The sequence below is a fragment of the Balaenoptera ricei genome, chromosome 3, assembly GCF_028023285.1.
Source record: "Balaenoptera ricei isolate mBalRic1 chromosome 3, mBalRic1.hap2, whole genome shotgun sequence".
NCBI classification, from domain to species: domain Eukaryota; kingdom Metazoa; phylum Chordata; class Mammalia; order Artiodactyla; family Balaenopteridae; genus Balaenoptera; species Balaenoptera ricei.
In genome coordinates, this window is record NC_082641.1 from 178,846,375 (window position 1) to 178,862,039 (window position 15,665).

Below are 15,665 nucleotides of genomic sequence, written 5' to 3' on the forward strand. Positions count from 1 at the left end.
TAATAATAAGGAAAAAAAGAGAAACTTTTAAAACGATATCGCTCCAGTTTGTCTGCAGTTATGTGATTTAAAATATCCCTGTTCTGTTGAGGTATAAGCTGCAAACTTTGGTCAAGTTAGAAACATTAACAAATCATTCCAAAAAACACAAAACTCCCCCCCCCCAAAAAAACACAACCAAACCCTAAGTTATTAGCTTTCTCGGTACATGTACAGTAACTACAAAAAAAATTTCATTTAGAAAAGGTTTTTTTTTGTTTTTTTTTTTAAAGTTTCCCTCTTGTAATTCCCAATTGGCGAGTTGAAAATTCAACTTCGAGGATCGACAAAAGTCCCATCGTCCCCACTCGCTCACCCGGGGTCCCCAGGGAGGCGCTGGAGGACCACAGTTTGAGATTCCGGTTGGCACTGTCAACAATTCAGTGCTGAGAAAGAGCACCGCGTTGAAGAAGGAAGGAGGGACCAAAGGCACTTGAACGTGGCCCCAGGCGTTTGCTTCCGTGGCGTCCAGAGGGGACGTCGCTGGGCCGCCCATCGGCCCCCATGGAGGGAAAGAGTCCAGCGGAGGTAGCTTCGGTGTGGCCCCAGCTCTCTGCTTGGGTGGCCGGTGGGGACGCGGAAGCAGCCCGGTGGGGGATGGCTTGGAGGCGGGGGGGTTCAACTGTGCCCAACGGGACCTCTCCGCTTTTCCTTTGAACACTTTCCTGCCGGCAACGCAGGGCCAACACCACACCCAGGGCCACCGCCAGGCGGGATGTCACCTCTGGGGGGCCTGACCCGCCAACCTTGAAAAGATTGTTCTAGGCAGCCCGGAGCCGTCTTGCGAGTCAGCGGCCAGAACAGCTGAGAACCTGATGCTGGGGATTTCAGTGGCCTTCACGCCAAGTTGTTTCTAATTCCATCCTCAGAAGAAAAACAATTTTTTTTTGTTCGTTTTTTTGTTTTTAGGGTTTTTTTTTTTCCGCTGATAAATTGCAGGCTTTTTATTTATTTATTTATTTATTTTTAAAACCAAAATAAAAACACAGAGAAGTCCAACTTCTTCCTTCCTTTGAGTCATAATACAAATTCCTGAAAGTTTTATAGATTAAAAAAAAAAAAAAAAAGAGACCAAACCGGGAAGACGAGGCTTTTTTTTTTTTTTAGGGAGTGGAGGAAAAACTACATGTTTAAGTTAAGCTCACTAAAAATAAAATGGGGGCCACAGACCCCCCCCTCCCCGATAATGTTTTTTTAAAAAAACACCCGGCGAGAAGTGCTTGAGGATCACCGTCCGCTCCCGTAGCCAGGGAAGAGCTGGTTAAGGACAGCCTGCAGCGGCTGGTTCACGTGCATGGCGTAGCTCCGGCCCAGGTCATAGCGGCAGGCCGGGCAGCTGAACACCTGGGCCCTGAAGGACCTGTCCAGGCAATCCTGCGGGAGAGCGGGTGGTGAGAGGTGCTCCTGGCCACCCACGGTCCCCCCGGGGCAGTGTCGGGAGCCCAGAGGCCCCTCCTGACCCTCAGTCTCACTTGCCACTGCTGGCTGCCCATCACCAGCCCGGCTGCCCCAGGCTCAATGACTCCAAGGTCTCCAGGGAATTCCCTGGCGGTCCAGTGGTTAGGACTCTGCACTTTCACTGCTATGGGCGCGGGTTCAATCCTTGGTCAGGGAACTAAGATCCCACAAGCCGAGCGGTGTGGCCAAAAAAAAAAAAAAGACTCCAAGGTCATCCCGGCCACCAGGCCCCTGTACCTGCAGGTCACACCACCTGACAGGTCCATGCCCTGGCTCTCTCGTCACCCGTGCCTCGGCTCAAGTCCCCTCCTCAGAGGACCCCTCCTCGAAGCCCCTGGAACATCCCCGCCTCACCTCACCCTGTCTGCTTTCAAAACAGCACCTTCCGCCTTCTGGAATCATCTTGTCGACTAACCTGCTGGCGTGTAACACACCAGACACTCCCCAAGATGGGGGCTGTGTCTCCCTGAATCTCCCGGCACCAAGCACAAGACCCAACCCAGAGGAGATGCTCAATGAACATGTGTCGGTGAGAAGACGGGAGGAGAGGGAGGAAGGAGGGAGTCTGGACGCTGAGCCAGACTTCTGGGTTCAAACCCACTTGTCAACCCAGTGATGCCAGGGGAAGAGCCAGGTGGAGCCCGAGCTGTGAGGCTGACGGGCCCTACCTCCCCGTCGGAGCAACAGGCCGAAGACGCCACGGGGAGCAGGCACCCGCACAGGCGCACACACCTGAAGGATGGCGCCAGGCAGCTGGGTGAGGGGCAACACCAAGCTGGTGAAAACCTGCTGCTGCCACGGCACGCTACCGCTGGATGCAGGCGGCTGCTTTTGATCCCTATTTTTAAAAACTCCTGGACTTCCCTGGTGGTCCAGTGGTTAAAAATCCACCTGTCAATGCAGGGTACACGGGTTCGAGTCCTGGTCTGGGAAGATCCCACACGCCGCGGAGCAGCTAAGCCCGTGAGCCACAACTACTGAGCCTGCGCTCTAGAACCCGCGAGCCACAACTACTGAGCCTGCGCTCTGGAGCGCGCGAGCCACAACTACTGAGCCCGCGCTCCGGAGCGCGCGAGCCACAACTACTGAGCCCGCGCTCCTAGAGCCCGTGCTCTGAAACAAAAGAAGCCACCACAATGAGAAGCCCGTGCACCACAACAAAGGGTAGCCCCCGCTCGCCACAACTAGAGAAAGTGCAAGCACAGCAACGAAGACCCAGCACAGTCAAAAAAATACAACAAAGACAAAAAACAAAAACAAAAAAACAACTCCTGTGTTCTTTTCCAATATAAAGTCTATAGCCTGATCCCAGGCACCAGAGGTAGTGCTTTCTGCTCAACACACTAAGACATGGGTTCAGAATCAGGTTCTGGACCACTGCACGATTCACAATGGCCAAGAGGTGGAAACACCAAGAGTCCATCCACGGATGATGGCTAAACACAGTGTGGTCCATCCACACGCTGCCACGTGACTCAGCCTTCAAAAGGAAAGAGGTTCTGACACACGTGACAACATGGATGAGCCTGAACACGATGCTCAGTGAGAGAAGCCAGACACAGAAGGACAGATACTGTCTGATTCCACTCATGCAAGGTCCCTAGAGAGTGAGATCCACAGAGACAGGAAGTAGATGGTTGGGGGCCAGGGGCTGGGGGAGGGGTTGGGGAGTGAATGTTTCATGGGGACAGAGTTTCAGTTTGGGAGGATGAGAAAGTTCTGGAGGTGGATGGTGGGGACAGTTGCACAACAATGTGAATGTACTTAATGCCACTGAGCTGTGCACCTAAAAAATAGTTAAAACGGTAAAGGTTATGTTATCTGTATATTACCACAGTAAAAATATTTTAATAGTGTAAAAACAAAATCAAACGCTGGGACATAAGGGTGGAGGGTCAAAGCCATTTCCCCACAGCCCCTCAGACGCTGAGCTCACTGGAGACGAACGACAGTCGTGAGGATGCCCAGGACAGACACGCACTCGCCAGGGCCACCTCCTTCGCACCGGCGGCACGGCGGCCGCAGGTGTGGTGACTCCGAGCCGCTCGGCCTGACCTCGCACACGCCCCGCGTCTCAGTGTCCGGCTGCGCGCTGGCCGGGTACACCTCAGAGCCAGAAGGGTGCTGCGATGCCCCTTTCCACGGGGCAAAGGGGCTCAGCACAGGCTTTCCAAGGTCACACGGCCAGAAAGGGCAAAGCCGGGGGTCAAAGCCACACTGCCGACCCCGACGATGTGTTCTCACCCCGCTCCGCCAAGCCTCTGAGCCCCCTCGGGCTCCACACGGCCTCGGACACCCAGGGGCGTCTCTCCCGGCCACACAGCTGAAGGGCCTCAGTCAGGCCACATGGCACGAGTGCTGCCCAAGTGCCCATGTTCTCAGAGTCCCTCCCCTGGTCTGATAAGTGACCCGACGCCCTGGACCGAGACGGCCCCGAGGCGAGAGAGCAGCTCAGAGACCCAGGGTGACCGGGAGGCAGGGACAGTCCCTTCTAAATTACGTGCCTGCACTGCCCATGAGTTCCTACTGACCGACTCTGGCCAGAAGGCACTGCAAAGACACCATACATGCAGACCAGTGCTTCCCAAGCTGGGGGACCCCTGGGACCGAGTGGGAGGGGCCTCGGATGCTGCTCAGCCCCCCAGCACCCAGGACATCCCCTGGTGTGTTCACTCTGGTGTCATTCACCCCACGACAGAGAACGATCCGGCCCCAAACGTCAGCAATGCTTGGGGAGAGACCCTGGTCTGGCCCAATCTCAGCCCCTCCCAATCTCTTTTCAAAAGCATCAGATCGGGTACTGTTTCCCTCCTAAGACTGACCACTGGCCGGAGCCCTCCAGCCCCGCCACCAGGCCCCCCTCCCCTGCCCTTGTCCCCAACAGGCCTTGGCTACTCCAACATGCCTGTGGGTCTAAGCTTCTGCACAGGTCACTCTGCCTACCTGGGATGCTGCCCCAAGGCCTGCCTCAGGTGGCAGGTTAATGCCACCTCCTCCAGGAAGCCTTCCCCCCTGCTCCTCTAGGGGATAAGCGCCTCATGCCTCTCCAGCCCGGCCCACTTAATCATTTAGTATGACCAGATCCCAGGCCAGGACAATAGCCCATCCTCTCCCACACCGGACCTCCAGGATCTAAGAGGCTGGAGAGGACCAGACCAGTGTGTGGCCCCTAAGGAAAGCAGGCGCCAACCTGTTGAAGGCACAGCAGAGGGCCGGTGTGGCTGGAGGTTCGGGACGATGGCAGGGTGGGCAGTGGCTGGGCGAGGAGTTTGCGTTGGATTCCGGGGCACCAGGAGGGTGGGGAGCAGGGAGCGAGTGATGGGCGCCTGTGATTAAGGCTGGGGTGCTACTGTAACCCAGGCCGCCCGGAAAAGAAACCCTCAAGCCCCTCGAAGGGCCGGGGGCAGGAGGTGCAGAAGCAAAACTGGCAAGCCCAGGTTGGCAGCAGGGGTCCGATCGCCCCTCCAGGACCTCCTGTCCAGGGCCCTCAGCGCCCACTCACCTTGCACACGGTGTGCTGGCACACGGTCGTGATCGGGCGGAACACCAGCTCCTGGCAACAAATACACTGGAACGCCTCCTCCACTTTGCTCAGGAATTTCTGGAAGCAGAGGAGAGGGTGCATGAGCCCGGCAAAGGCTCGGTTCCCCAGAGTGAACGAGCACGACGGGCCCCCAGATTCCCTGCTTAGCCCTCGCCCCGGCCCGAATCTCATCCTCTGGCACCGGAGCACACGCAGGCTGGAGATCAAGACCGCAGTCCATCAGCGCTTCTCTCGGCACAGAGCCCAGCCCTGCGACACACGGCACCGCCTGCCTGCCGCCCGCTGCTCAGACCCCGGGCTCCAGTGGCGGATGAGACAGAGAAACGCCTGCCTTCTTGGAGCATGGGGCCCAGCGGGGAAGACCAGAGATTAAGCAGGTGAGAGACAGAAAGGTCACAGCAGTGCTGGGGAAAGGACAGCAGGGAGCCCCAGAAGGAGGGCGGTCAGAGTCCCCCCGTGGAGAAGGTGACCTTTCAGCAGAGAGACCCGAAGGACGTGGGGCGGCTGAATCACAGCCTCCTAAGATGTCCACGTTCGAATCCCGGGACCTGTGGACGTATCACCTCACGGGGCAGAGGGGACTTCGCAGGTGGGGTTAAGGCCCTTGAGACAGGGATGACCCTGGATTCCCCGGGGAGCCCAGCGTCATCACAGGGTCCTTATAAGAGGGAGGCGGGAGGGTCAGAAGCAGAGAGAGACGGGAGATGTTGCACTGTTGGCTGTGAGGATGCAGGAGGGGCCGCGAGCCAGGGATGCAGCGCCACTAGAAGCTGGAGAAGGTGGGAACCGATGTTCCCCTGGAGCCTCCGGAAGGACCCGCCCTGCCCACACTTGGATTTTACCCCTAAAGGCTCACTTGTTAGGGCAGCCACAGTGATTTCATGCCGGAGGGAGACTGAGCCAGGAGGGCTGGGGTGGAAGGTACTTCCCCAAAGAGAAACCCACGAGGGCAGAGGCCGTGCAATGGGATGACCAGGAGGAAGAGTCCAGAAGGAGAGGACGTCAGCAGCAACGGGCCGCTCGCCCGGGGCTCAGAGGATCTGGGTTTGATCCTGACCGTGAGCCATGGAGAGCCAATCCCCACCAGGCAGGGGCAGCCAGAGGACGCTGAGCCACTCACTTCCAGTGACCCATCAATGTCACTCACCCCACTAAGGCAGGAGGATCAAAGAAAAGACAGCGCCGGTTTGGCGGTTCCTCGGAAATTTGAACACAGAATGACTTTATGATCCAGCAATCCCACTTCTGGGTTTACGCCCAAGAGAACTGAAGACAGGGCCGCAGAGACGTGCCCACCTGTGGTCACTGCAGCACTGTTCACAACAGCCAAAAGCTGGAAGCAACCCAAGTGCCCACTGAGAGATGATGGATAAACAAATTCCATCTGCACAGCGGAATATTACGCAGCCTTAAAAAGGAAGGAGCATCTGACACCTGCCACAACACGGATGGACCCTGAGGACATGATGCTCAGTGAGAGAAACCAGACACAGAAGGACACACACTGTCCGATTCCACTCATGTGAGGTCCCTAGAGGAGTCGGATCCACTGAGACAGAAGGTAGATGGTGGGGGAGGGGCTGGGGAGTCAGCGTTTCACGGGGACAGAGTTTCAGTTTGGGAAGATGAGAAAGTGCTGGAGACAATGGTGGGGATGGTTGCACGACAGGCTTAATGCCACTGAGCTGTGCACTTTAAATAGTTCAGATGGTCAGTTTCATGTCTTCTCTATTTTATCACAATGGAAAGAAAGAGGCCCCGGCCAGGCCCGGGGGAGGGTAGGGGGGCTCACCGGCCCGTCCTTGAGCGACTTCAGGATCTCCGTCCACAGCTTTGTGTTGCTCTTGTCCTCCTTGATGAGGTTGCTCTGCTGGGTGGTGAGGCTGTAGGGCTCCACCTTGGTCTTCTTGGGTGCCCCTCGCGAGGACCCGTCGCCTCCTGGGACAGAGCAGGGCGGGTGAGGGTGGAGGCCCCCCCACCCCCCCGCACACAAGGATGGGTCCCGAGTACGAGAACGGCCGTGGAGACACCCACCAGCCGACTTGCTTTTCCGCTTGCCCTTCCTGGGGGACGGGAAGCCCTCCTCCCCGTCCTCCTCCTTCTCCAGGGCTGCCCTCTTGCTGTTTTCCTTCTCCTTCTCCCTCCTGGCCAGGGCCTCCAGGTAGCCTTCCGGGTACTGCGAGGAGGAGAAGACAGGACGGTCACCCCTCCCCGGTCCCCAGCCGGGCCCCAGAGACAGACTCTGTGCTCCCTTGGCCTCAGCTCAGAGGCCTCCACCAACTTAACTCTGGAGCAGAAACTAAGCAAAGAAACTCACAGGAACAAGCATTAATGGCACAGCGGCAGTGAGCGAGATAACGTGAGATAACGCACGGTAGAGGCCCGCCATCAGATCAAGCAAAGAAGACAGTCTTTTTTCCTTTTGTTTTATTTTTTGGGTTTTTCTGGCCGTTCCACGCGGCTTGTAGGATCTTGGTTCCCTGACCTGGGATTGAACCCTCGGCCTCAGCAGTGAAAGCGCCGAGTCCTAACCACTGGACGGCCAGGGAATTCCCAAGACAGTCTTAGTATCTTTCCATTTCGATGAGAAGTAGGCAAACATTTCCAGCCAGGGGCCAGGTAGTAAAAGTTTCGGGCTCTGTGGGGACGAAAGCCGGCCCAGCTCCTGTGGGATTGAATGGGCGTGGCTGGGCCCCAGGAAGACTTCGTTTACCCACCACTGGCCTAGGGCCTTAGCTCCACAACCCGATTCTGATGGGTCTTGGACCCCTCTGAGCCCCATCAGGCATCATCTAATTAGAAATGGGGTTCTAAGGCACCTACAACCACATCCGATTCTCCAATGTTTCATCAAGAAATCCTCAAGCTTTTCTAGCAACACAAACTTGCAATGAAGACTTAAGTTCTAAATAAAAAATCCTCCTCCCACCAAACAGTGACATGCCTGACCCACGGCTGTCTCTCCCCAGTTCCTCCGCTTCTAAACGTCCCTGTGTTTGTGTCCACCTAGAGGGGTGGGATAGGGAGGGTGGGAGGGAGGGAGACGCAAGAGGGAGGAGATATGGGGATATATGTATATGTATAGCTGATTCACTTTGTTATAAAGCAGAAACTAACACACCATTGTAAAGCAGTTATATTCCAATAAAGATGTTAAAAAATAAAAAATGAAAAAATAAATAACTAAATAAAATAAAATAAAATAAAATTCCCTGTGGAACAACCAGTGTGTTCAAAAGGCAACTCTATGTGGCCTCCCAGGGGGGTAGGTGCTATCAGACTCTCAACAGCAATTAAGATTCCTTAAATAGTCCCACCACGACTTATCAGCTGGAAAGCGGATCACCAGGAGGAACAGAAAACACCATAATTATAGTGCAAAAAAGCCGTATTCTGCAGGCACTGGGGTGAACTCTTGAAGATTCTGCTGCTATAAAGAGGTGAGTGATTGCTCCGAGGGATCAGTCCACCTTATCTTTACATTTAGACCTTGCCCTATTCTATATTTAGACCAGTTTTATTGGTTTGTCTGCTTTTGGGTAGGGAGGGGTGATGGACAGAGAGGAGAAAGAGAGATGGGGGACTTCCCTGGCGGTCCAGTGGTTAAGACTCCGCCTTTCAATGAAGAGGGCACAGGTTCAATCCCTGGTCAGGGAGACCCTGCATGCTGCAAGGTGCGGCCAAAAAAAAACCAAAAAAACAAAAAGAGACAGGGAAGAGGGGGAGGAGAAGATGGGATGGGAGGGGACTGGCCAAGAGAGAGGAGACCGGACTCCAGATTGGTTTCGGATAAGCTCTTGGAACACAGCTCAGATAAGGAAGCCCAGCTCTCAGCTCTAACATCACGAAAGCAAAGATGCAAACCTGCCCAAGCCACCCCTCCCCTATATCCACTGGCTGAAGGACACGGATGGTACAGCCAGCGAGGTGTCACCAGCTCACAGCCTGGAAATCGTCCGGGATGAGAAAAACCCCAGAGAGCGTGGCTCCTCGCTCAGACGCTCCCCGCCCCAGGCCCCAGGCGCGAGCTCCAGCCGCCAGCGCAGGCCCGGACGCACCTGCATGGTCAGCCCCAGCTTCTTGATCCGGTCCTTCCCCTCCTTGGTCCAGGGCCCCGGCTCGATGTCATCCCTGCGCAGGAGGAAGCGCCACACCAGGAAGCCGGACTTGCCCTTCTCGGGCCAGTACCTCACGACCTGTGGGAAGAAACGCGGGGTCAGTGACCTGGGGGCCAGGGGCGGGGGGCAGGCACGGGGGCCCCCACTCACCTTGTAGATGCCGTCGTACCGGTTGCCCTCGATGGGGGCGTACTTGCTGTGCTTGCGGCCCTTGACGTTCCGCACCACCCGGACCGGCTTCCCAGACCGCCAGTCCTTGGCCTCGGCCCCTTTGAGGTCGTTGATGGGGGCAAAGCAGTTCAGAGCCAGCGCCCTGCGGGGAGAGCCAGGCCCAAACGCTGGACTGCGTCCCCCAGAGAGAGGGGGTCGCGTCCCAAGCCCCCGGCCCCGTGAACATGTGACTTTCTTTGGAAAGACGGTGCTTGCGGATGAAGTCAAGTTCGGAGGCGGTCAGAATGGATTAGGGTGGGCCCTGAACCCAGTGACCATGTGTCCATATAAGGAAAGGGAAACTGAGGGAGTTCCCTGGTGGTTAGGACTCAGCGCTCTCACTGTCGAGGGCCCGGGTTCGATCCCACATCAGGGAACTAAGATCCCACATCCCACAAGCCGCACCATGACATGGCCCAAAAAAAAAGAAGAAAATTTTTAAAAAATAAAAACTAGGACTTCCCTGGTGGCACAGTGGTTAAGGATCTGCCTGCCAATTCAGGGGACACGGGTTCGAGCTCTGGTCCGGGAAGATCCCACAGGCCACAGAGCAACTAAGCCCGTGCACCACAACTACTGAGCCTGCGCTCTAGAGCCTGCAAGCCACAACTACTGAGCCCGCGAGCCACAACTACTGAAGCCCGCACACCCAGAGCCTGTGCTCCACAACAAGGGAAGCCACCGCAATGAGAAGCCTGCACACCACAACGAAGAGTAGCCCCCGCTCGCCGCAACTAGAGAAAGCCCGCGCGCAGCAACGAAGACCCAACGCAGCCAAAAATAAATAAATTTATTTTTTTAAAAATAATAAATAAATAAAATAAAAATTAAAACTAAAAGAAAATAAATTAAAAAAGAAGAAAGAAAACAGACACACAGGGGACAGCGCCCCATGAGGCAGGGGCTGGAGTGTGTTACATCTACAAGCCAAGGGACACCAAGGAAGGACCCTCCCCTGGAGGTTCCAAATGGAGGATGGCCCCGAGGCACCTTGACTTTGGACTCCGGGCCTCCAGAATGAGGCAAGAATAAATTCCTGTTGCTCTAAACCACCCAGTTTGCGGTGTTTTGTTACTCGAGCCACAGGACACTAACACGATGTGGGGGAAGACGTCACCCAGGAGAAAGCAGGTGGCACACAAACGCGGGCTGGGCCGGCAGGCCTGTCCCGACAAAGGGCACAGAGGCCTGGGGTCGGTGGACCGGAGGTCAGCTCCGCATCTGATGTAATGCCGCCACCTTCCTCAGGTGAGCAAGAAAGAGAGCTGCCACCGCACAGCTGTTCTCCCGTGCAGATGGCAGTTGTTAAAGAACGGATTTCTTAGAGTTTTAAGTCCAGACTTTTATCACTGCTCACGAGCAGTTCCTCACACTGTTAAATCTCCTCCGAAAATGAGATTTTTTTTTTTTTTTCTTGGCTGCACCACGTGGCATGCGGGATCTTAGTTCCCCAACCAGGGATCGAACCCGCGCCCCCTGCAGTGGAAGCACGGAGTCTTAACCGCTGGATCACCAGAGAAGTCCCAAAAATGAGATTTTTTAAATGGCTAGTGAAATTGAAATATTCTACTAGACTAATACATGCACGAAAATGAACCCTTCCCTCTTTTCTTAAAAAAGATATTTAGGCAAAGAGCTTTCTGGAAAGTAAGAAATACCAATTTGTATTTCTACCAACAGTGGAACGCTAGTCTATGCCTTGGCATTTCTCAACACTGGAGAATTTGGGGCCAACTTTACAGGGTAAATAAATAGTACCTCAACATTACTTCAATGTGTATTTCTTTGATCACTAAAGGTGAACAAATTTTCATGGCCACTGTAGATCTGTGTTACTTGGCAGAATGATTTGCATGTCCTTTACTTTTTTCTGTTAGTTTTTCTTATTGATTTGCAACACAGCTCTTTACATATAAGGGCATAACCATCATCAGGTGTCATGTTTGTGGCAGACTTTTCCCCCAGGAGTCACCTGCCTTTTCATTGTACGTATGGGTTTTATTGGTGTAATTTATAATACTTAGGTCATCAAATCTCTGTCTTTTCCTTTGGGCTCTGTGATGCTGTTTATGCTTTACCCCATCCTGTAAATCGAGGCTCAGCAAACTCCTGCCCACCTCGTGGTGTTGCAGATAAAGTTCTACTGGAACACAGCCGTCCACACTCTTTTACACGTGCTCTGTGGCTGCTCACGTGCTATGACGGCAGAGTTGAGTGGTTGCCACAGAGACCGTGCGGCCTGCAAAGCCAAATACGTTTATTATCTGGCCTTTTGGGGGAAAATTTTGCTTCAGTGCATCTGAATGACTCACAGGTGGACAGAGTAGGGAAGAGATGGACATTCGTGGTCCTTACGTTCCATCACACTCTTAATGGGAATCTAACTTCCTGCACATCAAAGCCCCAAACGGGACCCATCCCCTCCCCTGTGAAGCCACCAGAGGACAAGGCAGACAGACATGTGCTGGTGAAGAAACAGGACCACTCGATTCTGCAAACCTGTTGGTGTTGGTGAGTTTCTGATCACAAGACTGTTCTGCAGTCCGCTTGTTACCGGAAAGGTCTCGTCCACCGCTACCTGTGTACGTGAACGAGTTCCCGTGGTCCTGAAACAGATACGGGGGGCAGGCTGAACCCCGCACGCAGAGAAGAGGAGAGACCCACTCAAAACAAACCCACACACACCCGTCAGGATGTCAACTGTCAAAGAACCAGGATGTCAGGATCAACTACCAAAGAAACAGATAATAACAAGTGTCGGTGACAATGTGGAGAAACTGGAAGCCTGTGCACAGCTGGTGGGGATGGAAAATGGTACAGCTGCTGTGGAAAACGGTATGGAGGTTCCTCAACAAATTAAAAACAATCACCATATGATCCGGCAATCGCACTTCTTTATACCCAGAAGAACTGAAAACAGGGACTTGAAGAGATTTTTGCAGATCCAGGTTCATAGCATTACTCACAGTAGCTAAAATGTGAAAACAACCCAGGCATCCACTGATGCATGACTGGATAAACAAAAATGTGGTCCGTCCACACACTGGAATATTGTTAAGCCTTAAAAAGGAAGAATGAGATTCTGACACATGCTACACCGTGGATGGACCTTGAGGACATGATGCTCAGTGAGAGAAGCCAGACACAAAAGGACGAATACTGTGATTCCACTCACAGGAGGTCCCTAGAGAAATCAGATCCACAGAGACAGGAAGTAGATGGTAAGGACAGGGGCTGGGGAAGGGGATGGAGAGTCAGCGTTCCCTGGGGACAGAGTCTCAGTTTGGGAAGACGAGAAAGTTCTGGAGATGGACCGTGGGGATGGTTGCACAACAATGTGAATGTGCTTAATGTCACTGAGCTGTGCTCTTAAAGATAATTAAGATGGTTAAGTTTTACGTTGAGTATTTGCCACAATTACATAAAAACAAAACCAGCTCCCCACACTCACCACGTCATCCTCATACCCTCCAGCCAGGACCAGGGAGTACGCCCCATCGTTGCTCCGGCCGTGGATGCCTGCCACATGAGGTCGATGGACCCCAGACTCGCTGACCTGTGAACACCACCGAGAAATAAGTGGCACCTCCTGGACCGGCCACTGCGCGACGGCCCTCCTCGCTCCCGCCTTTGGAGCCAGCGCCTGACTCTTCCACTGAAAGCATCACTCTTGTTATGAGAACCTCTGCCCCTGAGAGACCGAGTCCGAGCCACACCAGGGAAGGACCTGGCGTGAATCCCCAGCCTCCTGCCCTTGGGATAGCCCTCCCCAGAGGAGGGGCTCCTGGAAGGCCAGCGCCCGTCGGCCGAGCCCCGGGGCCCGACGTCTGCAGGTACCTGGACTCTGAACCTCCACATGGTGCCCACGGGGATGCCCGGGATGGGGCCGAAGTGGTTGGACGGCACGATGGTGCACTCCTTGGTGCGGCCCACGCACGCCATGCCCTGTCCATTCCAAAACAGAGGGGAGAGCAGCGTGAATGGCCGCAGGGGGTGGTGCGGGGCGGCAGGGGCGCACGGGGCACGGGGGCCCCTCACCTTGCCCCAGTCCCGCTGCGAGGACGACGTGGCCGACGCCATCTTCGCCTTCTTCTTACTCTCCTTCAGCTTCTCGCCTGCCTGCACCACCTCGCTGGAGTCGATCCGGCACTCGGGGCAGTACCTGCGACCACAGGGACGTCACCCTCTGCCCGTGGCTGCACGGCCGCCTCCTTCCAGCCCCCTGCCGTCCTGTGTGTCCAAGACCAGGACGGAGGGAGGGGGGTGGCGGGGGGGGGGTGGCGGCAGCGGGGGTGAACTTGAATCCATGAGCGTGACATAAGAAATCAAGTTCTCGGTCGCACGGGCCACATCTGAAGTAGCCGCGTGTGGCGAGTGGCGCCCGTGGTGGACGGCGGACCCTGACCCCCTCCCGCTGGGAATGGCAGTGCCTCCCACGTTGAGGCCAAGTCCAGCCGGCACGTGGCAAACACACAGGGCAGCTCGACGGCACCTGCTCCCTGCCGTGGGCTCGGTTTCCCCGTCTCCACGGGGAGGGGACGGTGCAAACGACAGCCACTGCCGTTAGCAGGTCGGGGTCCTCAGACCACAGCCCAGCGTCGCAACCGTCCCCTCCAGCGCCGGGGACACCCGCTCCGCTCCTGCCCGCCCTGCCTCCTCCCTGCAGTGAGCCGGGGCCCAGGCCTCGCGCCCGCCCCCCCCCCCCCCCACCGCCATCGCAGGGTCACTGGCAGCCCCCGGGCACTCACCACTCCTCCTCAGCGGGGACGCTGCTGAGCGGCGGGCACAGGCAGTACGTGTGGAAGGCCATGTCGCACTCGTCGCACAGCAGCTGCTTGTCGGGGTCCTGCTTGCCCCCGCACAGGTGGCAGGCGCACATGCGGCACGGCTTCCGCTCGTCGTCCTTGCAGTGCTTGCAGGAGGGCCCGCTCTTCCCTGGACGCGGGAGGATGGGGTCAGCTCGGGCACGACCCCGCCACACCGGGCGCCCTGCCCGCCCACCGCAGAGGGGCGGGATCGGAACTCACTTCTTGTCGGGTTTTCCACCATGGGGTTCCCCTCGCCAGGGCGCTCAATCTTGAAAACCTCGTCCACGAAGATGATCCGACAGTCGTTGAGAGAATCATCCCTGCGAGAGACGGGCCATTAGGACATCCCACAGGGCCGGCCCCGCCGAAGCGCCCGAGAAGACTTCGCCACGTCAACACAGCTCTCAGAGCCTGTGAACAGCTCCGCCTCTAATTGCATCAGAGAACAGGCTTTTGCAGGGCACCGTGAACTCGATTAGCTACTCCCCTTGCAAATTCAAGTCCTACCAAATCAGGAACAAGGTGAAAACAACAGACAAACCAGAGTTTCATCACGTGATGCATTTGAGAGAATCATTTCTAACCTGCGTGTAGACAAGGCCCATTTAACAAGGCCCAACAGGCAAAAGCAATAAAGGTCTGATCAAAATACAAAAACTCCTCTAAGTTAAAACGACCCCAGGGATCATCTCACCACCTCCATCAGATCATCCCATCACCTACATCATCGGCAACCATCTAGGGAAAGCAAATGCGAGTCAGGTGTATAATTTCACACTGCCTGAGAACCACATTCAAAAAGTAAAAGCAGATGGAATCAATTTGAGGATGTTTTATGTAACCCAATGTATACAAAATATCATTTCAACATGTAATGAACGTTAAGGAATTATTAACAAGCTAGTTTGCATTCTTTTTCAGCACTAAATCTTTGAAGTCCATTGTGCATTTTACACTCACGACGCATCTTAATGTGTCCTGGCCACATTTCAAGGGCTAGGCAGCACGTGTGGCTCGAGGCTGTGAAACTAGATGGGAAGGTCCAGATCTACCCACCAGTTCACAGGAAACACAGGGACAGAGGAACAGAGGAAATGACACCGTGAGGATGCTGGTGGGAAATCCAGACTGTGCAGAGTCTGTGGGACAAACAACCAGGCTTCCCCAACAAATAAATTAGTCCGCCTGCCAGTGCAGGGGACACGGGTTTGAGCCCTGGTCCGGGAGGATCCCACATGCCGCGGAGCAACTAAGCCCATGCACCACAACTACTGAGCCTGCGTTCTAGAGCCCGTGAGCCACAACTACTGAGCCTGCACTCTGGAGCCCGCGAGCCCCAACTACTGAGGCCCGCGTGCCTAGAGCCCATGCTCCGCAACAAGAGAGGCCACCACGGTGAGAAGCCCGCGCTCGCTGCAACCAGAGAAAAGCCCGTGCGCAGCAGTGAAGACCCAACACAGCCAAAAATAAAATAAATAAAATAAATAA

At 55.2% G+C, this 15,665-nt stretch overlaps 1 protein-coding gene across 4 annotated transcripts in view; it reads right to left on the bottom strand.

Annotated features, from left to right (window-relative positions):
- Nucleotides 1–1,120: 1,120 nt before the first annotated feature.
- The window catches only part of UHRF1 (ubiquitin like with PHD and ring finger domains 1), a 31,615-nt gene continuing 17,070 nt past the window's right edge, over nucleotides 1,121–15,665 (bottom strand). For 3 of the 4 annotated variants that reach the window (XM_059919877.1, XM_059919879.1, XM_059919878.1), the window contains exons 6-16: nucleotides 14,397–14,497; nucleotides 14,118–14,304; nucleotides 13,408–13,531; nucleotides 13,207–13,314; nucleotides 12,821–12,925; nucleotides 11,869–11,975; nucleotides 9,100–9,472; nucleotides 7,076–7,217; nucleotides 6,834–6,979; nucleotides 5,000–5,098; nucleotides 1,121–1,413 (exon numbers count right to left, since the gene is read on the bottom strand). In XM_059919877.1, coding sequence (XP_059775860.1) covers nucleotides 1,267–1,413; nucleotides 5,000–5,098; nucleotides 6,834–6,979; nucleotides 7,076–7,217; nucleotides 9,100–9,472; nucleotides 11,869–11,975; nucleotides 12,821–12,925; nucleotides 13,207–13,314; nucleotides 13,408–13,531; nucleotides 14,118–14,304; nucleotides 14,397–14,497 — 1,639 coding nt within the window. In that variant the 3' untranslated portion in view covers nucleotides 1,121–1,266. The remainder of the gene's footprint in view (nucleotides 1,414–4,999; nucleotides 5,099–6,833; nucleotides 6,980–7,075; nucleotides 7,218–9,099; nucleotides 9,473–11,868; nucleotides 11,976–12,820; nucleotides 12,926–13,206; nucleotides 13,315–13,407; nucleotides 13,532–14,117; nucleotides 14,305–14,396; nucleotides 14,498–15,665) is intronic. The other variant, XM_059919880.1, reaches the window with a different exon arrangement.